Source organism: Nematolebias whitei, chromosome 9 (genome assembly GCF_014905685.2).
Source record: "Nematolebias whitei isolate Nwh7 chromosome 9, NemWhi1, whole genome shotgun sequence".
In the NCBI taxonomy this organism is placed as follows: domain Eukaryota; kingdom Metazoa; phylum Chordata; class Actinopteri; order Cyprinodontiformes; family Rivulidae; genus Nematolebias; species Nematolebias whitei.
The window spans coordinates 32,535,837-32,560,615 of NC_056506.1; the positions used below are offsets into that span (position 1 = coordinate 32,535,837).

At 38.6% G+C, this 24,779-nt stretch overlaps 3 protein-coding genes across 3 annotated transcripts; all 3 read left to right on the forward strand.

Annotated features, from left to right (window-relative positions):
- Nucleotides 1-554: 554 nt before the first annotated feature.
- mrps14 (mitochondrial ribosomal protein S14) lies at nt 555-2,871 on the forward strand. Its single transcript, XM_037682253.1, has 3 exons — nt 555-676; nt 2,072-2,236; nt 2,519-2,871. The coding sequence occupies exons 1-3, from the start codon at nt 608-610 to the stop codon at nt 2,699-2,701; spliced, it is 417 nt and encodes a 138-aa protein (XP_037538181.1). The 5' UTR covers nt 555-607; the 3' UTR covers nt 2,702-2,871.
- A 7,351-nt stretch (nt 2,872-10,222) lies between these two features.
- On the forward strand, nt 10,223-14,466 carry LOC119415100 (calcyclin binding protein). The gene is made up of 6 exons (XM_037682245.1): nt 10,223-10,338; nt 12,204-12,414; nt 12,525-12,621; nt 12,707-12,806; nt 13,685-13,779; nt 13,947-14,466. The coding sequence occupies exons 1-6, from the start codon at nt 10,321-10,323 to the stop codon at nt 14,104-14,106; spliced, it is 681 nt and encodes a 226-aa protein (XP_037538173.1). The 5' UTR covers nt 10,223-10,320; the 3' UTR covers nt 14,107-14,466.
- A 1,183-nt stretch (nt 14,467-15,649) lies between these two features.
- Nucleotides 15,650-23,370, forward strand: plk3 (polo-like kinase 3 (Drosophila)). Its single transcript, XM_037682263.1, has 15 exons — nt 15,650-16,011; nt 16,766-16,873; nt 16,958-17,074; nt 17,232-17,361; nt 17,494-17,581; nt 18,138-18,233; nt 18,359-18,554; nt 18,675-18,801; nt 18,993-19,108; nt 19,960-20,080; nt 20,168-20,251; nt 20,671-20,833; nt 21,600-21,729; nt 21,860-21,970; nt 22,070-23,370. Exons 1-15 carry the CDS (start codon nt 15,781-15,783, stop codon nt 22,265-22,267), a joined length of 2,016 nt encoding a protein of 671 aa, XP_037538191.1. The 5' UTR covers nt 15,650-15,780; the 3' UTR covers nt 22,268-23,370.
- Nucleotides 23,371-24,779: the final 1,409 nt, after the last annotated feature.

The following is a 24,779-nucleotide window of genomic DNA, read 5'->3' on the forward strand; positions in this document are numbered from 1 at the left end:
TCTATCTATCTATCTATCTATCTATCTATCTATCTATCTATCTATCTCTGCAGTGGGACTTCAGTCAGTCACAATCTTTTTCACAGTGGACACTGTTCCTGCTGTGAGATTATGATACAATAAAAACATAATCAAACAGTGCCACCTATTGATGTTTAAGTAATACTGCAAGGATATCCTGACACATGCATGATACTGCAAGGATACTTTTTTTTGGTCAGATAATGTCTCTTATTGCCTTGAGAGAACGGGGAAAAAGACCCTGTAAAATTACTGAGGCTAAGGCTTGAGCACACAATGGGCTTAATGCTAATAACATTAACAGTAAAACATCCTGATGTGAAGGGTTGTTGCTGATACACCATTAGGATTTTTGCTCTTTTTCAGCATTGATAATTAAGTTGATTAATACGATTAAGATTGTAGTATTAAGGGGATTAGGTTGATTAAGGAATTGACACAGCTGAAGTAATTAATTTTTAATGTCACAGGAAATAGGAAAAAAAAAATGCCTGTGACTCTATTTGACCTGAGGGGGGCAGCAACACGCCACCATTCCATCTGCGCGCTCTCAAAGACCACGAAGAAGATAAACCTCCATTTCATCATGGCTGCCGGCAGATTAGCGTGTTTGGGGTTGAATGGCCTTTATTCCACGATTTGCGTTCCCAAACAGGTAATGTAGATTTATATTTTGTACCTGCATTTTTATTGAAGTGCATTTGTACATACCCGACACAAAAGCTTTGCACGTCTGAGTGAGTGCAATGTGGTTAGCTTTCTCACGTTAGCTTGAAGCTAACTACTCGAGAATTCACCTTGAGCGTTGAAACAACAAATACAATTGTATCCTGGTATTTTATTTTATCTCTCTGACATCGACTAGGTTAAATTTTAACATATTTCTAGATTCTATTTTAAACGTAACAAAAGCCTTATTTTGTTTTGAAATGGTGACGGTCAAAGGGGGCTTTTCTTTCAAAATGTAAATATTTTTTACACTTCCAGATATGACCTGAGGTTACAACGCATTTACATAACCATACAGTCGCCATGTTTACAGTAACAGCTTATGGTGAACTTTTCATAATTGTAATCTAAGTATACTTCGACATGCTGTAACTTTTATTAAATTTTATTTAACTTTTATTAACTTCATCTTTATGCTTGACCAATATTGTGCGGAAGACAGCTAACCTGTGACAAACAAAATCATTTAGATTTTGGTCTTTCAGTTTTTAAACATGTTAAAATATACAACTTTCTAATGCAGTTGGTATTTATCATCTGTCTTTATGATGGCCATTTACAGTTTGGTTTAGTTTTGAACTCGCATGAGGTTTTATTTCTGTCCAACTGCTACAAATGATTCAGAAAATAAATCTCACATTTTGCATAAATTTCAAGTCCATAAATTTATTTTCACTTGAAAAATGTATGTTGGTAAAAACTCTTCTAAGAGTTTAAAAATTATTTATGCTTACTTATTTTACATTCCTGTTTATTTTTTATTGCTGGAAGACAAATATGTAGAAGGAAGTGCTGCAATTAATGGTTCTAGAGCAATGGACATTTTAATATAAAAAATATAGATACTTATTTGTTCATTAACATTTTTTTTTTCATGACCAGCACCCTTTAGCACTTTATTCCCATCTTCAAAATGGGGAGCAGTATTTCCAAAAAGTATTTTTGAACTTTGAACTTGCTTAAAATAGCAAACTGACAATTTTCTTGTCAGTTCTTTGCCACTGTAAAATGGGCTTGAACTTGATATGCTGCTCTCACACAACAAAGGAATTTATAGAAAAATATTGGTCTTTGAAGGCTTCACATAATAATATATAATCAAGGACTGGTCAATTACTTCTTGGTAGCCTGCTGACTTTGTTCTCACCTATAAAACAGTTAAATTTAAACTTAAGATACAAGCTTTCTGCAAAGCTCTAGTTACTTTAATGTTAACACAGCTGCACTAATCTCTTTAGATTTGCTTTGAATGTTTGATTGGACTGTTCATTCAGTATATAACATGGTTATTAGGCAGTAACTTCATGTTGATGTTGTGCAGGCACTGGGGAGCTGCATGGGAGCAGTGGAGCAAGTGAGAGGTTACTATGTGAACTGGAAGATGCTGAGGGATGTCAAGAGAAGACAGATAGCATTTGACTATGCAGATGAGAGGTTAAGGATTAATGCACTCAGGAAGAACACTATCCTTCCCAAAGAGCTTCAGGTAGAGTGCATTATTTTTATTTAAATGAAATATAATGGCAAATGAACTGTAAGAAAAATGGGAAATGCACTTTTTTATTGTGTTTAATTAATTTTCTTCCATGTCATCGAAACCACACCATAAGTCTGTAAATATTCCTTTGTTTTCCAGTTTTTTTTTCTATAACCACCATAGCCATTTTTATGTACACAGAAGTTACTTTTTAAAATTGTGCTTCTGTGATATAAGTTCATTTAAGTTGCAATCAAATGAGTCTTTTTATATCCTTGTAACATTTTGCAGGCGATAGCAGACGAAGAGATTGCAGCCCTACCCAGAGACAGTTGCCCTGTGAGGATTCGTAACAGGTGTGTGATGACCTCCCGACCTCGAGGAGTGAAGAAGAAATGGCGTTTGAGTCGTATTGTCTTCCGGCATCTAGCTGACCACAATCATCTGTCTGGGATCCTGCGGGCGCGGTGGTGACTGTGTCCTCGTGGAACACCTCCTGGCAGGATGTTGAACTGATCATAACCAGAAAGCCAAAATGTTGGCATGGCTTCTGGATATATTACATTTGCTATCTAGTTATTTGCTTCCGTTTTCTTGTGGCAAATTAAAAAAGAAAAAACATTAAATGTCAATAATAATGTTAACAAAAAGTCCAAATGTTCATTTGACTCGCTGTCCAGAACAATAGATGAATGAATATTGTTTTTTAAACTATGCAGACACCAGCATTGTCAATTCTTTTTTTTCTTATAGAACATTTTCAGCTCACAGATCAAAATAATTTTTGTTGTAGCCATTTAATACAACCAACCTTTATCATGGATTTGGTATTACAGTAGTTGGGTTGATTTACCTGTTGTGATTGTGTGTTTGACAACAGAACAACTTTTATTCTTGATAAAATGCAAGTGGTTAGAAAAGCAAATATGTTTAATGTCAGTAGAAACACCTGTACTAATTTAATCAAATCAACAAGAGCCAGTAAGTATAGTAGTGATTGATACTGTTTCATGGCAACACGGTGGCAGCAACTGGTAGAGCTGCTGCCTCTCGGCGAGCAGGTTACACTGGTTCAAATTCTTTTCCGGGGGCCTTTCTGGGTGGAGTTTGCATGTTTTCTCTGTGCCTGCGTGAGTTTTCTCCGTGTACACCAGTTTCCGCCCACAAACCAAAAACATGCATGTTAGGCTGATTGGTAACTAAATTGTCCCTAGGTGTGAGAGAGAGAGTGAATGGTTGTTTGTCTATGTGGCCCTGTGATGGACTGGAGACCTGTCATGGGTGTACCCGCCTCTTGGATAGTGATTGCTGGAAATGGGCACCAGCGACCCCTGTGACCCAAAATGGAGTAAGTGGGTAAAGATGATGGATGGATGGACTCCATGACCCAAAAAGGAAGAAGCGGGTAAAAGATAATGGATGGATATTGTTTCAGTGCACAACAGCTCATTAGCCACAACGTTTAAGGTTAACTCTTTCATCAAGCAGCTTTTCACTCCCGTGTCTTCTCATTCTATATGCAGCCATGTCAATTTGCTCATGTTGTCATGAAAAAAAGACTTTGTTTCAAATTCCTGTTCTACATCAAGCAAAATGCAACAAGATGCCCAATCCACGAAATTGAATTTCCAGGTCTCTCTTAAATGAGTCCCAAAGGCTCAATGGGATTAACCTGTATAAATAAAGGTTGAATGAATTCATGAATTAAACATTCCCTAGCACAGCATTAAAGCCAGGAAAGGTCAAACTAAACTGTTAAATTCTTGAGAGAAATATGATTTTAAAAGTATATTATTGTAATGCGTTTGCTAGATAAAATGTATGTAAATTTCAACGAATTTGCTCCACAAACATGCACCCTGTAGCTGTAGCTTGTTCACTAAACGTAAACGGCACAAAGCAGTCTTCCTTCCAGATGGTGGCGGTAGTGAGCAGGCTGCGTTTAGGTTCCAGCCACTAATGTCAGTGAAGTAGAAGACGCTTTTTTTTTTTTTTTACCTTTATTTGAACCATCAGTTTACAAACAAAACAAGGCAACAACATCAGCACAAAACATCAGTTTTCACAGGTTGAATTGCATGCACTCAAAGCAAAACAAACAAACAACAAAATAAACAAAGAATGAAAATGAAATAAACACCGAGGTTTAAGCCAAATCAAAGTTGTTAATCAAACTACAAAGTTGTTGGGCAGATTTACTTTTAACTAAATTTAAAGACTCACGAAAACAAATTAGGAAATTTTTCCAATGACTTAAATTTGGGTTAACTTTAAAAAATGCATTTATGAACAAAAAACTTTCCCAATAAAACTAAATTATTGATTAAAAATTCTGTTTTGTCAGGATGGCCGAGCGGTCCAAGGCGCCAGACTCTAGAAGACGCTGTAGATGGATAGGTTTTTGGCTTGGGACGAGGTGGAAGCAACGAAAGCATTCTGGCGTCTGTTTAAAACTTTTTTCTATTTTTGTCGGTGGTTGGCAATAGCTGGTTTGTGACTGGATCAAGATGTTAGGACAGGATGTAGATGAGGATGAGGATATGAATTCAGATGAATGGATTTCAGCATCTAACAGAAAGCAGCACGAGATAAATAAAACACCACCTAACAAGAGCAGTAAAAGGGAATGGGGAGAAATAAGTTCAGATGAGGGAGAGAGGGGTGCTCGCAGAAAGATTGTGAAGGAGGAGATTAAAGTGATAATAAAATTTAGAAAGGAAGATGAACATATTTATATTAGTCCGATAGCAATATCCAAAGAACTGAAGAAAAAGATAGGTGATGTGGAAATGGCCAAGACTTTGAGGGATGGTAATTTACTGATAATATGCAAAACAGAAGAACAAAAAAATAAAGTTATGCAAATTAACAATGTGTGTAAAAAAAGTTGTGTTTGAAAAAAGGATTCTTGAAGAAAATAGGATCACACGAGGGGTGATAACTGGGATTCCTGTAGATGAAGATTTGGAAAAGCTAAAACGAAGCATTCATGGAGGGGAAATAAATACAATAAAACGACTGATGAGAAATAAAAATGGTCCAAGAATAGAAAGCATGTCAGTGCTTCTAGAGTTTAAGGGATTGGAACTACCGGATAAGGTCAAGATTGGCTATTTGAGTTTCCCAGTTAGGGCCTATATTCCCCCACCACTGCGTTGCTTCAAATGTCAAAGATACGGGCACATTGCTGCAGTTTGAAAAGGAAAACAGAGGTGTCCCTAATGTGGTGGTGACCATAAGTTTGAAGAATGTGAAGATGATGTGCAAGAAAAGTGTTGCAACTGTGGTGGTCAACCCAGAGTGACATCTAGGGAATGTGAAGTCAGGAAAAGGGCGGTGGAAATCCAACAGATTAAAACAGTTACTAATGTAAGCTATGCAGAGGCAGTAAAGACGGTGCAAAGACAGAATGAAGATTTGAGAACTCCCCATAAACCAGCATCGGAGATGAGTCATAATGAAGGCAGTGATTCAAGACTGATAGTGGACAATCTGATTTTGTTCATCGCTTATGTGATCAATTGCACTGATCAGGTCAAACAAAAAACAGAAAAAATAAAAATAATTGTAAGAGGAGCAGAGAAATTCTTGGGAATGAAAGATCTTTCATGGGAAAAAGTTACTAAAAAACTGGAGGCAGATGGGAAGTCAGGTGAACCAAATGATAAGACAAACTGATTATTTTACAATGGAATGCAAGAAGTCTTATAGCAAATGGACAGGAATTCAAAGGATTTGTTAAAGAGCTTAAAGAGAAACCAGATATTATTTGTGTTGTGTTCAGGAAACATGGCTGAAACGCACACTGGATTTTGTTATAAAAGGTTATGTTAGCTTACAGAGAGACAGGGAAGGGGGAAATGGAGGGGGATGTATAACATTGATTAAAGAAGGAATACAATACAGATTAATACAGATAGGTATTGATTTGAAATATATAGTAGCTGAAATATGGACTGAAGATGGGAAAATGAAAATAGTAAATTTTTACAGCCCATGCAAAAAGCTTTATGTGGAATCATTAAACATGATTAATTCAGACTTGGATGAAAAGGTTATTTGTTGCGGGGATTTTAATGCACATAATACACTATGGGGTAATTATGATGATGAAAATGGAAGGGTGATTGAAGAAATTATGGACAATAAAAATTTAGTATGTCTTAACGATGGACATGGAACAAGACTGAATATTAGAAATGGTTCAGAATCAGCTATAGATCTCACCATAGTTTCTGACACATTAGCAGCTAAATGTACATGGTAGATTATTTCAGACACAACAGTAGGAAGTGATCATTATCCAATAGTCACAACAATAAATTTTACATTGAGAAACTGTGAAATAGTAGGAATACAAAGATGGCTATTTAATAAAGCTAAATGGGATATATTTAAACATATTAGTGATCAAAAAATGAGTAAAATTAATGTTAATCAAAATATTGACAATTGAAATAGTTGCATTTGTGAAGCAGTCCTAGAGGCAGCAAATCAAACTATTCCAAGATCGAGTGGTGGAAATAGGAAAAAGATTGTACCATGGTGGACACAAGAATGTGACAAAGTCATTAAATCTCGAAATAAAGCGTTCAAATTACTAAAAAGAAATCACAACTTCCAAAATGTAATTGAATATAACAAACTGCAGGCTGAAGTACTGAGGACAATTAAAAGTGCAAGGAAAGAGTTCTGGACATCCTTTTGTAATTCGGTTGGAAGAGAAACTGATATTAGTAAAGTTTGGGGAATGATTAGGCAAATGAATGGGATTAAAAAACAATATGGATTACCAGTTTTACATGAAAGTGAGAGAACAGCAATTTCAGACCAGGAAAAAGCAGAAATGTTAGGAACAAACTTTAGCAAGATTCATAGTTCAGAAAACATTACTAAAGAAAGGCAGCGAAGGAGACAAATGACTTTAATTGAAAATGAACACTTATTAACCCAACATGATGAAACTTCAGATTTACTAAATGTTGCATTTTCAAAGTCAGAACTGAATCGAGCAATAAATAAATTCAGGGAATCCGCTCCAGGCAAGGATCAGATCCGTTATTCATTGATATATCATCTTAATGATTCATCCAAAAACATACTGCTTGAACTCTATAACAAAGTATGGGAGAAAGGGGAAATACCACAAAGTTGGAAGGAAGCCATAATAATCCCAATATGCAAACCAGGGAAAGATTGTACTAACCCAGGTAGTTACAGACCCATTTCATTAACATCCAACATCTGCAAAATCATGGAGAAAATTATAAATAATAGACTGACATATCATATAGAGATGAAAGGTTACTTAGCTGGACACCAAAGTGGTTTTAGGAAAGGAAGGAATACAATGGATCCATCTTTGTGTTTAGAACATGAAATAAGGAGGGCTCAAGTAAATAAAGAAAGTGTTGCAGCTGTCTTTTTTGACATTGAAAAGGCATATGACATGATGTGGAAGGAGGGGTTGTTAATTAAGCTGTGTACATTGGGTATTTCAGGTCGTATGTTTAGATGGATCAAGGATTTTTTGTTGGGCAGAACTATCCAAGTTAAAGTAGGAAAGAACTATTCTCAAAAATATTTTGCTGAGAATGGGACACCTCAAGGAAGTATAGTGAGTCCTCTACTATTTTCGATAATGATCAATGATATGTTTTATGAAATTGGAAATGAGATGGGAGTTTCTCTTTTTGCGGATGATGGAGCAATTTGGAAAAGAAGAAAGAACTTGGAATTTATTGTTAAAAAAATGCAGGAGGCTATTACAAAGGTAGAAGAATGGTCATATAAATAGGGAGTAAAATTTTCAACTGATAAAACGAAAGTAATGTTTTTCACAAGAAAAAGAAATGAATGCAAATTAAAACTCAAACTCTATAACCAGGAATTAGAGAAAGTAAAATATGTACAATTTTTGGGAATATGGTTAGATGAAAAACTAACAGGGCAGCACGGTGGCGCAACTGGTAGAGCTGCTGCCTCTCAGCGAGCAGGTCCTTGGTTCAAACCCCGGTCCGGGGGCCTTTCTGGGTGGAGTTTGCATGTTCTCTCCGTGCATGCGTGGGTTTTCTCCGGGTACTCCGGTTTCCTCCCACAGACCTAAAACATGCATGTTAGGCTGATTGGTAACTCTAAATTGTCCCTAGGTGTGAGTGAGAGAGTGAATGTTTGTTTGTCTCGTTTGTCTCTATGTGGCCCTGTGATGGACTTGCGACCCGTCCAGGGTGTACCCCGCCCCTCGCACAGTGATTGCTGGACATGGGCACCAGCAACCCCCGCAACCCAAAATGGAATAAACGGGTAAAGATAATGGATGGATGGATGGAAAAACTAACATGGAAGATACACATTCAAAACATTCTAGATAAATGTAAGAACGTTCCAAATATAATGAGATGCTTAACAGGAAGTGGATGGGGTGCAGACAGAATTGCATTAAAAGATATTTATACTGGATTGATAAGGTCAATATTAGATTATGGATGTGTGGTATTTGGATCAGCAGCAGATTCGGTTCTTAAAAACCTTGATCGCATTCAACATCAAGCATTAAGACTTTGTATAGGAGCTGTTAGAACAACTTCAGTGGCAGCTTTACAGGTAGAAATGGAGGAAATGCCATTAGAGTTAAGAATATCCCAGTTATCAGTAACCTACTGGGCAAGTTTGCAGGGCCATAATCACTTTCATCCAACACATAACACCCTAAAACCCTGCTGGGAGAAGGAGAGGAAAAAAATAAAAAGCTTTGGATGGTCAGTAGAACAGAAAGCTGCAGAACTAGGAGTGGCTCAACTTGTTATTAGTCCAACTGTCTCATTACCTGTAATACATCCATGGATTCTCCCTGAAGTTAAAACTGACTTTTCAATACTTGAAAAGAAGAAAGATAAGAAATACAATTTAAATCACCATAGTATACAAAGTTATATTAATAGCTATTATGATTACGTTCAAATCTACACAGATGCATCCAAGGATTCACATGATAAGACGGGAATAGCATTTGTTATTCCAGAATTTTATGTCTCAACTAATGAAAGGATTAACGATAGACTCTCGGTGTATACAGGGGAACTGCTTGCAATACTTTTAGCAGTACAATGGATAGAGGACATTAGACCACTGAAAACAATAATATGTTCAGATTCAAGCTCATCATTGCAAAGTTTAAACAACAGTAACTCAGAAAGTAGACCAGATATTCTTCTAGAAATTCAGCAGACACTATACAGAATACAAAAAATGGGACTCATAGTAGAATTTTTGTGGATACCGGCACATATCAGAATAAATGGAAATGAGATGGCAGATAAAGCAGCAAAAGAAGCCACAAAACATGTTACTATCGATATGGAAATTAATTTCAGTAGATTAGAAACTAAGAACATCATCAAACAAAAATTGAAGGAAAAATGGCAGAAACAATGGGAAGAAGAACGAAAAGGAAGATGGTTTTATAAAATACAAAGGAAGGTAAGAGAAATTAGAAGTGGGAGGAAAAACAGGAGAGAAGATATAATAATATCAAGACTCAGAACTGGACACACTGGGTTGAACAGCACACTGTTTAAAATGGGAGAAAAATAATACAGGAAATTGTGGCTTTTGTGGCCAGGAAGAAACAGTAGAGCACGTTATGTTAAACTGTAATAAATATGATAAGGAACGATATATTCTTACCCGAAATCTTGAAGAGATTCAAACAAGATACAAATTATCAGAAGTGTTGAGGGAAGACAAATGTTATCCGTTGACGTTGCAGTTTCTTCGAAATACTGGTTTATTTGGAAGGATTTAATTAACAATTAAAGTATTTTCTCGGATTTGTCTTTTTTATTTATTTATTTTTTTTATTTATATATTTATTTCCCCCCCCCCCCCCCCAGTATTATTATTAGTCTAGATATTAGAATCCTGATCCACACTCCTTACCAGTTGGTGGCGGTAATGCACCATTAAGTTGTTTGCCAACCGCCAAAAAACACCACAAGAAGAAGAAGAAGACGCTGTAGATTCATTATGCTGTTGCTGACACATCTGTGTGACTAGATAGCACGCCTCTGAAGACCAACGTAACGTATAAAAAAATGGATCTAAGCGAGCAGGTGAGCATTTTACCCATCCAGAATACACTGAGAAAAACACGGCTTTGTGTGATTCTGTCAGACAGCTGAATTCACTGGATGTTAGTCGTAGCAGGGCAGTGTTGCTGTATGCTAGGTTAATGCTAGTTTTAAGCTTTTTTTTTTTTTCGTTTTACTTTGAAGTCATTTTGTTTTGTTAAAACTAAAACGCACATTTACTGAATGTAATTTACTGCTTAATGACGGTTGACTACGCGCCAGAAGCTTGGTTGCTAACGGAGTTTAAGGTGAATAGTTTGCCAGAACATTCCAGTAACTTCATGCTAACAAGCTTAGCTACAGCTGTGGCATGTAGCTCGTTACTAAGCAACAACATGAAATTAGGGCTGTTTTAGTCCATATTCAAGATGTCTAACAAATTATTTAGCTCATTAGCTGCATTGTTCATCATCATGTGATGTTTTAGAGAATAATCGATGTCGTTTCAATCTACTTTTCGCTGCTACTGTAATTATTGATTCTACAATTCTTAACTCACCGTTATCTAATGAAAAAACATGCAAATTTGTTTAGTCTTTTCTGCTTATTGCTCTTTTATTTTAGCTACTTGAAATGTTGTAAGTACATAGTTCTCATACAAATAAATTGGCTTCTTCCAAGTACTAGCAGCATTGAGTGTTTTGCAGATTAAATCAAAATACCATTCACCAGTACTTGAAACGCACAAACCCAGAACTGTCCCATAAATATCAAAGTTCATGCTCATTCATCCAGGTACAAAATCCAATGATGGTCAATCCCATAAATAGCCCTCATTGATGTGTTTAGAGCCAGCCTCCTGTTGAATTCCCAGAAACAGGCTTTTAACACATGCAAAAATGGACCATCCGTCCAAAACAATCAATCATCATGCGTAACAAACAAATGTTTTAGGCCAGATGGACAACTTGCTACTCACAAAAGCAGCCTGAGGAACACCAAGGCCAAAATGGTGAGGAAAAAGGTCTGTAAGCTTCCAGGTAGATAAATCACAAAAAATATAAAATCATGCCATCTGGACAAGTTCTTTTTTTTTTTTTTTAAGGGAGAAACGTTTCGTCTTTCATCCGAAAAATATGACTTTCTGTTTAATTATTTTCTTACGCAAATGTTGACCAGACATTTTGAAGTGTGTGCGTAAGTAGGAATACCGATAAGTAATTTGTGTAGATGATAATAATGTCCCACAAATATTGTTTACATTTTAATAGAAATTTCTGCCATTTAAAATGAACGTTCTTTAATTAATTAATAAATTAAGTAGGTGAAATAGGTTAACAAAAACGCACTACGAGAAACATCAGAATTGTTAACGTCATGTCCACATTTTGTTAAGGTTTATAAGTAAATTCGACTACGTCTTATATCTTACCCTTATGAGTAGGGGTGCACCGATTGCAGTTTTCTGGCCGATCACCGATTTCTAAAATGACCTGCCGATTCCGATTTTGGCCGATACCGATTTTGTTTTATAAGCGACACTGTCAGGTGTTATAAGGTCACAATACACCTTCAATTTTCCAATATTATTTTATTGAAAAACATATCCTTGAACAATATCCTAGAAACAATACAAACTTGTTTTAACTGGCCATGAGGTAGTGCTCTGAAATATAAATGAAGTTCAGACAATTGTTAAACTAAAAAAAATCTGTTTCTCATGCAAGTATTGGCTGATTTCTCAAAATTAAGGGAATTGGGGCACCCCTACTTATGAGGTGTCAAGTTATATGATAACTGTTTAAAATTAACATTTGTGCTCCCAACATAGCATCAAGTGAACAAGTGTTACACTATAATATATACTGAAACTGACACACTGCTGCTATTCAATTTTTCCAACACAGATTAGTCAGCTAGAAGCAGACTTGCAGGAGCTGGATTCCCTCTTGGAGACAGCAGAGAGGAAAAGGGTGCAGGAAGTGTTAAAGCAGGAGCAAAAGAAGGTGGAAAAAGAACTCGCGACTAAACGACAGCAGTGGGAGCAACAAGCGAAGAGAGATGCAGAGCCTTCTGCAGCATCCAAAGCATCTTACACAGTAAAGATCACCAGCTACGGTAAGGAGCTGTTGTTTACAGTGACTTGTGGAAGTGTAACAGTTAAGTGTTTGCCAGAGCTGAAAAACTTTTTTTTTTTGCAAATTGTTCATACTCGTGTATCTTTGCAGCTTGGGACCAGTCAGACAAATTTGTCAAAATTTACCTGAATTTGAAAAATGTGCAGAAAATTCCATCAGAAAATGTGGAAGTGAGCTTTTCAGAAAGGTAACATGACCTACAAATAAAATTTGATGTGTTCATTTTTGGTATCAAGTGTACAATTAAATATACTTCCCTATCTTTACTGTAGATCATTTTCAGTTTTAGTGAAGGACCTAGATGGCAAAAACCATCAGATGACTGTTCTCAACCTGCTGCATCCAATCAATGAAACCGACAGCTTCAAAAAGGTAAATTAAATATTTTGTTGTTGTTTTGGCATATTAATGGGTTTGATATCCAGTAAATTCTCTGGTTTAACATATGATGATTTTACATCAGTTCATCGACAAGCTTTGAATCAAAAATCTCTGTTTTTGTAAGTAAATGAATTAACAACAGCCTTCAATCAATGTTTTTAATGATTTGATATTGTGTTGCTAGAATTGTAGATTTAGGATAAATATAATGTTTATTTCCTAATCTTAACTCTCAAAGAAAAGCATCAGTCATTTATGTAACGATCTATGTGATGCATATCCACCCCGTTAAAATATTTTGGACTATTCTGGTGTAAAGAATGAGCACGTATTTTACTTTAGGAAGGTTTATTTTGTCCAGCTGACTATTTCTCACTGCCCCTTTTTGGATAGGTAACACCAGCTTAATATTTTTGTTTTGGTTTTCAGGAACTAAATAACTAAAATCATTTTACTCCAGATGCACCAATGATTTTTGTAATCTGTGATGTTGAGAGTTTTATGGCACATTTTCTAGTTTATTTCTCCTCAGCTAATCTCTGAAGCTACTCTTCTACTAGTTTTCTGCAGTCTTTCTTACCTACTTGTATTTATTAAGTGCCTTTATATGTCCTATTATTGCTCAGAAAAAAACTAAGGCTTTTTTTTTTTTTTTATCTCACTTCAGCCTTAAATTAATGCATAACAACATGGACTGAATTGAAGGGAAAAAGTCAGTTACACACCTGGCTACCTATTATTATTATTATTAACACCACCGATTATTGCTATTTTTTTAAGCATATGTGCATTCATTCATTCATTCATTCATTCATTTATTTATTTATTTGTTTGCATTAGCCAATATTTTTAGTCTATTTTTGTTCCAGATAAAAACTGACATGGTGCTGGTCATGTGCAAAAAGCAAGCAACAAAGAAGTGGGAGTGCCTTACCTCGGTGGACAAACAGTCTAAAGAGAAAGAGTAAGTTCAACATTTTCATTAGACATGATCATTCACTTATGGCCAACACTGAGCCAACAGCATGTCTTATATGTGCACATGTGCATATTCAAGACAAAACTGATTAGACAGCCCAGAAAAGCATCTGCATACCTCCTATAACATATATCGTCTTCATTTGTCAACAGTAAACCCAGTATGGGTGAGAATGCAGACCCCAGCGAAGGCCTCATGAGCATGCTGAAGAAGATTTATGAAGATGGAGATGATGACATGAAGAGAACAATCAACAAAGCCTGGTCAGAGTCCCAAGAGAAGAAGATAAGAGGGGAAGAAATGAACTTTTAAATGTTGATTTATCCACATCAGGACCAAACTAGCTCAGTGGGAGCTCCAGAAATTGTGACAAAAATATTAAAAACTCAAGCTCATATATAATATGTGAAGGATAACGTGTAAGGCGTGGATGAACTGATTTCGACCTTGCTGTAAAACCAGGCTGATGCCCTTTTAGTTATGGGCTGCCATGCGTAGATGTCTTCATACATAAAAAGTAATGTCCAGCAGATGGCAGCGTTATCACAGTGATTCGCTGTTGCTGGTTTAAAATTCCAACATGGTCAGCTGTCTAGCTGTTTTCCATCCTGGGGTGGTTTGGATTTTAATGGTTTTCAAGTTCTTCTGCTACCTTTTAAGTTTTTACACCTTGAAAAAAAAAAAAAAAACTGTTGCCTTTTTTATTTGGTAATTCCAATAACAGATTAAATATTGGCTGCAAAGATGGTTGTATTCCCATCTTAATGTAATAATGTACATTTCTTCATGCATCTTCAGTTGTTAAAGATTTGATTTCATCTTGTTGCAAAGCAAAATGACAAACCTGTGTCATTCCAGTGTTGATGTTCTTACAGTTGTTCTCTGTAACCTCTATGTGTGTCAGCACTGTTTTGCGTAATCATTTCCTCACTGTGGAAGATGCATCTCTGTGGATGTGGTCTTCATTTGCATTTATAAAGTTGTGAACCTCCAACATGTTACAGTTTAAATATGTTCTGTTTACGTCTTTATTTCACATTTCTTTATGCTATTATGCGGACCTTTATCAGTAAATTTTAGGTTGTTTTTTTAAGTAAGCCCAAATATAATTTTAAAGTTTTTACACTTTTTTTTTTTTGCTTATAAAGTGTAAGCTGAAACCATTCAGTAAAGACGTTTTCAAAATGTTAAAGCAGCCTTAAGCTTGCATGCACGTTCTGTCCACCTGTGTGCACTAGTTTACGTCACGCGGGGGAAATCTAACCGGGAGGATTTACTGAAGAGGTTTAGGTTCTTCTGTGTGGTGTGGCTGCTCTAGCCCTATAGGTGAAATACCAATACTTTCCCACAAATTCAAAAGTGGTATTTGTAAAAATCAGCATCTAAGGAGGTCCTGCTTCCAGTGGTGGATTTAGCATTATTTAACAAAATGTACCAGTATGAACACTACACCCTGAGCCACACCAGAGGTCCCCAACCCTCGTCCTCGTGGCTCACTGTCCTGCACGTTTTAGCTGTTTTCCTGTTTAAACGCATCTGATTTAAATAAATGAATTACCTCAGGATGTCATGAAGTTTAACAGAATGACTCACTTCCGTCAGGTGTGTTGAAGCAGGGAAACATCTAAAATATGCAGGACTGGCGGCCATGAGGACCAGTGGACCTCTGAGCTACACCACTGAGGGGGTTTGACTTATTTATTTTTTCTGAGATGTTTCATTCATATATGCTCCAGACTGAGATTGTGATGGAGCAAAATAATAATCTAGATTTCCGCCAGTACGCCCCGCCCCCACCCGGCTCCGTGACGTCACGCCCTCCTATAAATCCGGGCAGCTCTGAGCGGTCAGACACGTTCAGATGGAGTCAGACAGCGCACAGGGACAGTAACAGAGCAGCAGACTGCTTAAGGAAAAGGATAAGCAGCGACAACAGGAGGGGGCGGACATATTTATTTGCACACGGACAGTTTTTTTACGCGTTGGATGGATTCCGGTTGTTTTTCCGCGGCGCAGCGTCTTTCGTGCCACAACAACATGGTGAGCGTGGATTTATTCAAGCCTGTTCCGGAGCGTGGACTCCAGCAGCTGCAGTCCTCAGCTGCTCCGGCCAAAACCAGCAGGAATAAAGGCGAACAAGCCAAACCAGAGCTGGCTCAGGTGGTGACGGACCCCAAAACTGGAAGATCCTACAGCAAAGGGAAGCTTCTGGGAAAGGTAACCTCTTTATTCGACACGATTCTGCTTTGATGTAGTTCATGTATCAACAGGGAGTGGTGAAAAGAAAACCCCCGTGGCGGATGTGACAAATCTCCCCTCCACCCGTGCGCGTTTTTGATGAATGAATCAGGCGCAAGGTGTGCCCAGCTCCACATGTTGGTTTCTCTGAAACCTCAGCACTCCTTTAATCCTCCCATTACAAAAATAATATAAAAAGGCTCTTTTCCCCTTCTGACCAGTCTGCACTGATTTAAACCCCTAAATGAATGACGTGCCAACATGTTGCTACGTGGGGGTTTCTTCATCTTCTTCATTTATTTTGCGCCTCCTCTTCTGCCGCAGAGCTGGAAACGTCTCCGTCACTTTCACGGTTAATGAATGCAGCAGTGCGGTCTGCTCCATCCTTCAACCCCCCCCCCCCCCTCAATAATAAATGTTTGCATCAAAATCCGAAAGAAAATTAAATAAGAAATAAAATCAAAAAAGCAGTCTGCTGCGTCACTAAAAAAAACAAAAACGTTTTTAATCGAATATTCAACGATGCCAACATGTTTTGCCGTTTCTGTCCTCGCACAGCTTTCCAACATTAACTTAATTATTGATTATTAAATCCTTCTGACTGCTTACACTCGAGCTGTATTGATCTTCCAGTGAAAGATTTACCCTTTTCAAGCATGTTATTCATGACCATCGCATGCTCTCAACCTGCTGCATTTTAATTTAATTTTTTTCTTCTATTCTACCTCCAAAGGGTGGCTTTGCTAGATGCTATGAGATGACAGACCTTTCCAACAACAAAATGTTTGCTGTGAAGGTGATTCCACAGAGCAGGGTCTCCAAACCACACCAGAGGGAAAAGGTATGCGTTCAAAGACTCTCTCTTGCATCACTTAAAAAAATACAAATAAACTATTATTCATAATCGGTTGCCACATGTTGACAGATTACAAATGAGATCGAGCTGCACAGAACGCTGTCGCACAAGCACGTGGTGAAATTCTCCCATTATTTCGAAGACCAGGAAAACGTCTACATATTCCTGGAGCTCTGCAGTCGAAAGGTGAGTCTCGGAAATCTCCAGAACGTTGGCGCTGCCACACACGGTGGCACTGTGTGTGTGTGTGTGTGTGTGTGTGTGTGTGTGTGTGTCTGTGTCGAGTTAAGTCCCGCTGTTGCGTTCAGGGTTGACACTTTTTTTCTTCGTCCTGTCCCTGCAGTCCCTGGCACACATCTGGAAGGCGAGACACACGCTGACAGAGCCCGAAGTGCGATATTATCTTAAACAGATCATTTCCGGTCTCAAGTACCTCCACAGCAAGGGGATCCTGCATCGAGATCTCAAACTGGGTAAGCAGGCATCGGGGGGGGTGACTGTAACGATGCAGGACACGGAAGCATCCCAGGAATTCGATGTGACTTTAGTCGTGCACATGTCATCCGTGGAATGCTGACTCAACAAAAGCATCTTGTCTCTTTCAGGGAACTTCTTTGTCAATGAGAACATGGAGCTGCGTCTGGGAGACTTCGGCCTCGCTGCCAAGTTGGAGACCGTCGAACAGAGAAAAAAGTTAGTATTCTTGGAAAATGGAGAATAGTGTAGTATAGAGGCAGGGCAGCTGACTTGGGATCAGAAAGTCATGGTTCAACTCCCAGACATTCCCACATGTTGTGTCTCTGAGCAAGACACCCTATCCCTAATTGCTCCCTGGGCATCCTAAATAGCTGCCCACTGCTCCACCCGTGTATCCCAGGTGTGATGGGTTAAATGCAGAGAACCAATGTGATCGTTGTATGGGAACATACAGTGATGACGCATAGCACTTGTACATAAACTTATTATACTGCCACCACGACTAATTTTCAGAGAACATGATGCTAAACCTTACTTCAGACCCAGTTTCTAAGCACTTTGTTCCTCCTCCAGTAAGTACCTACTAAACCGGTTTCGTAGTGGCAGTTGACTGTAGCATTTAGATCAGAGTTTCAATACTCGTTTGACTTTTTCCTGTGGAAGACCAGAGGCGGGGGGTGTAATGCTTCAACCACGTTTACTGTGCCTTTTTGCAAAACCGAGGCCGTTCAGCATTCTTTGAGGTATTGAGCTGAGCCTTTTGTTTTCTCAGAACAATCTGTGGAACTCCAAACTACCTGGCCCCGGAGGTGCTGAACCGGCAGGGCCACGGCACAGAGTCTGACGTCTGGTCCCTCGGATGTGTCATGTGAGTTTTAAGTTTATAGCTTCACTCAGCTGTTTTCTGTATCGTGTTTATTATTTTTTTTGTCTTTTTAGCTCGATTTTATTTTTATAGGTTGACGATGGGTTTTCTTGGTTTCTTCTTCTTAGGTACACGCTGATGTGTGGCAACCCTCCATTTGAGACTCTCGACTTGAAAGAGACGTACAAATGCATAAAGGAAGTTCGGTACAACCTGCCCTCCACAATCTCCCCTTCTGCACAGAGACTCATCTCAGGCATCTTACAAAAGAATCCCAGCGACAGACTCACTCTGGATCAAATTCTCAACCACGAGTTCATCAAAGTACGTTAAAGCTGCCACGAGCTTTACTTTAATGAAATGTCAGATTTTTAGAGCTTTTTTTTCTTTTGACTACGCGCTTCTACGTTTCCTCACGGTCTCTTTGCTTTCTTCTGATTTCAGGGTTTCACTCCTGACAAACTTCCTCCCAGCAGCTGTGTGACGGTGCCAGAGCTCCATCCTCCAAGCCCTGCCAAGAAATTCTTCACTAAAGTCGCCAAGAGCCTCCTTGGCAAGAAGAAGGCTAAAGGTATGCCGCAGCGGTGCTTGTATAACAAAAAATAAATTAAAAAAAAGTCTGAAACTAATAATAAACCCACTTAATTGCATTTATCAAGCATCTGAAAGCACCTACTGTTCGTTTTTTTGTTTTTATTTTTTGCTTTTTTTTTTTTTTACTAGTAGCAACCACAATGTTTGACTTTTTCTGTTTCTGTGCAGCGGAAAAAATACCAAATGAAGAAAAAGAAGACAAAGATATTTCCAAGCTGGTTTCGGGCATTGTCAAGTGTTCCATCAACCGGCAGATAAGCTACAAAACTGTGGGAGCCAATGAGGTAAATCTTTTATTTTAATTTTTTTTTTTTTAATTTATTTATTTTTATTTTACATGCAAGTTTCTAATTTTAATTTAAAAAGCTCTCTGAATATATACCTTTTGAAACAAATGATGGGTTTTACAATTTGTTGTTCTAGCTTGGATACAAAATTATAGCTGAAATGGTTTTGTAAGTTTGAGAATTATTTTTAAGATTCGAGGAAAGTCTTAAAAATTGTTTTCCTCTACCATACACAATGCACCAAAAAAAAAAAAAAAAAAAAATTTGTAATCTTCATTGGAACAGAAACTAAATGCCACAGCAGCAGGATGCACAGTTGGCCTAATCACACTGGTCTGGTTTCTATTTGTAGAGGCTGATAAGAGCTACGTTTTGTTTTTGCAGTGAACGTCTCTTTGTCGGTGTAGGGAGTCGTGTCTCAGAACCTCGACTGTCTTAGCTGGAAACTAATTTTTCCCTAGTTTTTAAATGACCCAAAGTAGCTTTTTAAAAAATATTTAGTTGAAAACAAACTGTGTGACATCTCTTGGAAATATTTTGGATTGTGAACAAGCAGCTTTGTGGTGTTTTCATGCAAGAAACTAAGCCCAACAGAGCTGCGTGTGGGAGTTTCAGCTTGCGTTTTTGCAGGAATTTGTGCAACATTTAAATCTTAAAGGCGCCAACTGAAGATGTGGCAGAAGCCGCTCAACCTTAGCAAGGGTGCATGCTTTCATGGAGCTACTTGTGCAATGACCCGAGCAGTTTTTTATACTTTAAATGCCCCAGATTGTTGGCATGGATTGTTGTGCATTGTTTGGTTAATACATTCTGACTGTATTTTAAAGCTACCTTGTGTTTCTGCTCAGGCGCCCTCTCCCTCTGGTCAGCTGGTCAGCACTGTGCCTCTGGAGCAAACCCCAGCTGAGGAGGAATCCAGAAAGTCCATCTCCCGCTCCTTCAAGGGCACCATGGCAAGCAGCAGTGAACGTGGGTTTCACTTCACCTCATGAAACATTAAAAAAAATAAAAATCCCACTTTAGTTTAATTGTTGTTTTCCCATTTCTCCCCTACAGCATGTGAAGATGCCCTGACTCCCGCAGCTGTTGCAGAAGCTGCCATGAAAGTTCTCAAAAATTGCCTGGCCACCATGCCTACAGGTGAGCTTGAAGCACTTTGACATGAACGTTTTACCTGCTGAACGTCCACCTCATACCAGGGTATCGCCATACAGCCTCCGTGTTATCACTTGGATCATACAGCAGCAACATAAAGCAGCTCTTCTTTATAGAGAGCATGCTGTTGGATGCAAAATCACTCGTGTAAAGAGGTGTTCTTCAGGATCCATTTGTCCTTGATACCTGCTGACTCATGCAGCTCTGAACACATTTGAAGCTTTGCGTTTGTACTCTTCCCCCCCCCCCCCCCCCCCCCAATTAAATATGCTGACTCATTTTAGACTCGACAAACCAATTTATCAGGCAGTGTTTTCCTGCTTATTTAGGGCTGGTCTTATTTTAATTAACTGGGTTTTTTTTTTTTTTGTTTTTTTTTTGTTTTTGTTTCTCTTCCTCTTCAGCCAATAGAAACCCCCCCAGCTTGTCCAGGCCTCAGTCTTTTCTGTGGGTCACCAAATGGGTCGACTACTCCAACAAATACGGTTTTGGCTACCAGCTGTCGAACAGGAGCATCGGCGTGCTCTTCAACGAGGGAACGCATCTCAGTCTTTGTGATCAACGCAAGTGAGTTCTTCAAGAGCCGTTTATAATCGGTCGCTGTTGCGCAACTGCCCAGGAAATGGACTTGTTTATTACTTTAATAAAGCTTTTACATACACCATACTATATCATACCTGCTTTATTTATAGAGCACTTTAAACACTCGTAGGACAAAAGTGCTGTACACATAATAAAACGATTGTACAATGATCAATAAAAGATTATTTAAAATAATTAAGTCAACATCACAGATGGTGTCAAAGGCCAGGAAGAAGAGATGAAAATTAAGAGATGGGGGAAGAGGCCTTTCTGATGTCAAAGGGAAGATTGTTCCATAGTGTAGGACGGGGTTATTCAACTGGTGGCCTGCGGGCCAAATCAGGCCCACAGATGAAATCATTCGGCCCACCAGTGGGTTCATTTTTAAATTAAACTAGATTTTAAACCATAAAACAAACTTTCTAAATGACTAACTGCTGGATGTCTGCACCCCCCCCCCCCCGGAGCCGTTTAGTTGAATAGCATGGATTAGGAGCTGCCACAGCAAAAACACTCTGAGCTGACGCTTTGTCTTCAGCACACTCTCAGGAGCAGCTGATCAGCTGCCCTGAGGGATCTCAGGTCAGCTGTGTAGGGATGTTGCAACTCGTACAGATAGGGTGGGGCAAGTCCATGAAGAGCTTTAAAAGCAAATAAAATAAATTTTAAATGAATCCTAAAATGTAAATATTACATGGTGTATATTATGACTATAATTTTTATAAATTTTATTTTTATTTTCCCCAAACAGGACAGTTCACTACTGCTTGACGAACAACAAACACTTTACTTTCCCAACTCACTCGCTCCCTGAGCAGCTTCGAAGCCAGAAACAAATAGTGGAACTCATGGCCAACTACATGGAGCAGAACCTGATGGAGGTATGAGAAATGTGTCAGGAGCTTATTATTCAAATGTACCTTGGTTTTCTTATCGGTGCAAATTAAATTTTTTTTAAATATTTGCATTGAATAACTTTTTTTTTTATTTTTTTATCTTTGTTCTCCTCAGGGTGCAGATCTGCACTGTGAGGAGCAGTTCTCCGGCTCTCCTCCTCTGCTCCTTCAGTGGGTGAAGACTGACCATGCTCTTGTCATGCTCTTTAACACCGGAACTCTACAGGTGCAAATAAACTCTTTAAACGATGCAGTTTAAACCAAAAAATCTGCCACTTTTTGGCCCAAGTTCCCTAAACGTTGTGTTTGCGGCTCCTTTCTTTAGGTGAACTTCTACACGGACCACACAAAGATCATCCTGTGCAAGTCGTCGGACGATTCCTACCTGCTCACGTACATAACTCGTGAACGCATCTCCTACACGTACCTCCTCAGCATGCTGACTGAGACGGGCTGCACCTCGGAGCTACGTCATCGACTCAAATATGCGGTCCAACTGCTCCAACACCACACTGATGCCTGAAAGGACTGTTTGGCACCACCTCCTCGGGCTGAGTGGCTTCAGAAGCAGGACGGACAAGTTAAACTTTTTTTTTTTTTTTTCCTTACCCAGCCTGGTCGGTTGAACTGTCAAGGCGGTGCAGAGGGCAAGTGAAGCCTGTTGACTGATGAATAGCTGCTCAACTCGACTGAGTGAAAAACAATCTTTTCTGGACGATGAGTTTGAATGATCTTGATGAACGTTGAGCGGTTCTGAAGTTTCCCCAAAGAAGCAGCTGCCTCATGGGTTTGTGCCTACCCAGATTGCTCCTGCAAGGTGTTGCCTGAAATAATGGATTCCAGGAGCTGACATTTTCCTGTTTACTCACTTGAAACCACTGCTGTTTGGGTGGACCTTTGAAAGCCAATGACCCTGCAGCTCGTCGGCCGGTAGCCGACGATGCAGGCACGGCTTCTCGAAGGCGTCTTAAACACTAAATCTGTTCATACAAAGCTTGTAAACAGAACTGGGCTGACCTTGCGGTTGAAGTGCACTTGGGCTCATTTTTCCCAAAAGCATTTTAACAGCAAGTTCTTCCTGCTCTTAGACTGCAACTGTGATCTTTCAGCTGAGTTGCTTTCGGTAAAGAGACCAGTTTGACGAGAACGAACCTCCAACCCTCAGTTGATTGCTGGCTTCAATGGTACACGCATTCATATTGCATTTTGTTCTTTGAAAACTGAGCCAGCTGGATCACTAGGTCTTAACCTCACATGCACAACATATTTCTGCCCTTTTTTTTTTTCTTTTTTTTTTTATTAGTCCTTGCTTTTTCAGCTCCATGGTCACTTTTTTTTGTTTTTTATTTCACTGACGCGGTACACGACATGGACTGAGAGCGACACAGTTTTTGCACTTTTTATTTTGATAACTTTTTTTTGTTGTAATTGTTGTTAGGAAGAGCATTTTTATACAATCACATTTTTTTTTTTTTACAAGTTTTTAATGACATACCAAGTGATTTGGTTTTAAAATAAAGTATTTCAGTTTTAAATTCACTTGAAAGTGTGTGTGTGTGTATTACACACATGCCAGTAAACGGGACAAACTGAGGGTTTGGAGGTGGATTTAAAAGTGCCTTTTTATGAGGGATATATGTAGAATGCAATAATAACCTGTTGATGAATGTCAAGCTGGCTACAAACAAGACTTGAGATGGGTTTTACTGGTGGAATTGACTTTTGTACTTTTGAGTCCAGTTTAAAAGTAATTCCAATAGCACTACACTCTCACTACCTGGTATAAGCTTTTAGAATGATTATCATAGAAGTATATAACCAGTTATATCTTAACTATGGAAAATAAATCCTTGTACTGTTGTACTGTAACCCTCATCGGTTTACATTGCTTTCTTGATCTAGAGTTGTATCCTTAAAACTGTGACCTGGAATGCAAGTATTTACCCCCCCGCCCAAAAAAAAAATGTATATAAAAATCTCCATTGTGAAAGCCATCTGCCAATATTTGGATTTTTTTATATATTTTTTTTTTTTGGCACATAATGTCTTATTTATTTTATTTAAATATGTTTTCTTATTTATTGTGTAAAATGTTTGGGTCTTGACACGAGGAAATGTTCAAATCCAATCACCAATTTTTGGTATATGATGTACGTTGGGGGGAAAATGGGACAAAAATAAAGTTTAATGAAAATTTTAATTTGCTGTGCTCTGCATATCTCCCCCCCCCCCCCCCCCCCCAAAAAAAAAAAAAAAAATCATGTCATTCACATCACATGTGGCCCATGAGGTGGAATGAAATTGTGTACAAAGGGTCTCGGTTACGTCTAAAAATAGCAAAAGTATAAATTGTAAAATAAACAGTAATAAAGATGTAAACTAAGAAATGCACTAAACACGAATAGTGCAAAAACAATACGCCAAACAACAGCAGAACATGAGTCTGAGCAGATGAGTATGAATGAAAACAGCAGCATGAAATCGGCATGAGATGAGCAGCATGGATAATCGGCAGCACATATCACCAAACAAAGTGGCATTACAGTGATTTTTATTTTTTTCTCATTGTAATCCTCAGTCTAGTGGTTCTGCACTTAATGCTCCTTAACCTCCTGCCTGAGCGGAGTGGGGCAAAAAGTGTGCGTGCAGGATGAGGGGGGTCCTTCATGATGCAGGTGGCCCTCTTCCTGCATCTGGTGGTGTAGATGTCTGTGATGGTGGGGAGGCTGACCTTCACTACTCTGCAAAGCTTTTCTTTCTGCAGCTGTGCAGCCTCCATGCCACACGTTGATGCTGGAGCACAGGATGCTCTCCACTGCACACCTGTAGAAGGAGGTGAGGACTGAGCTTCCCAGACCAGCTCGCCTCAGCCGCCTGAGGAAGTGGAGTCTCTGATGAGCTTTCTTGATCAGGAAAGATATACAATTTTATATTGTATATTTCAACATGTAGCAATGCATTTTATTGTTTATATGAAATGTTGGCTGCTTGTGTCATGACTCCTAGATAGAATTGGGTTCAGAATATATATATAT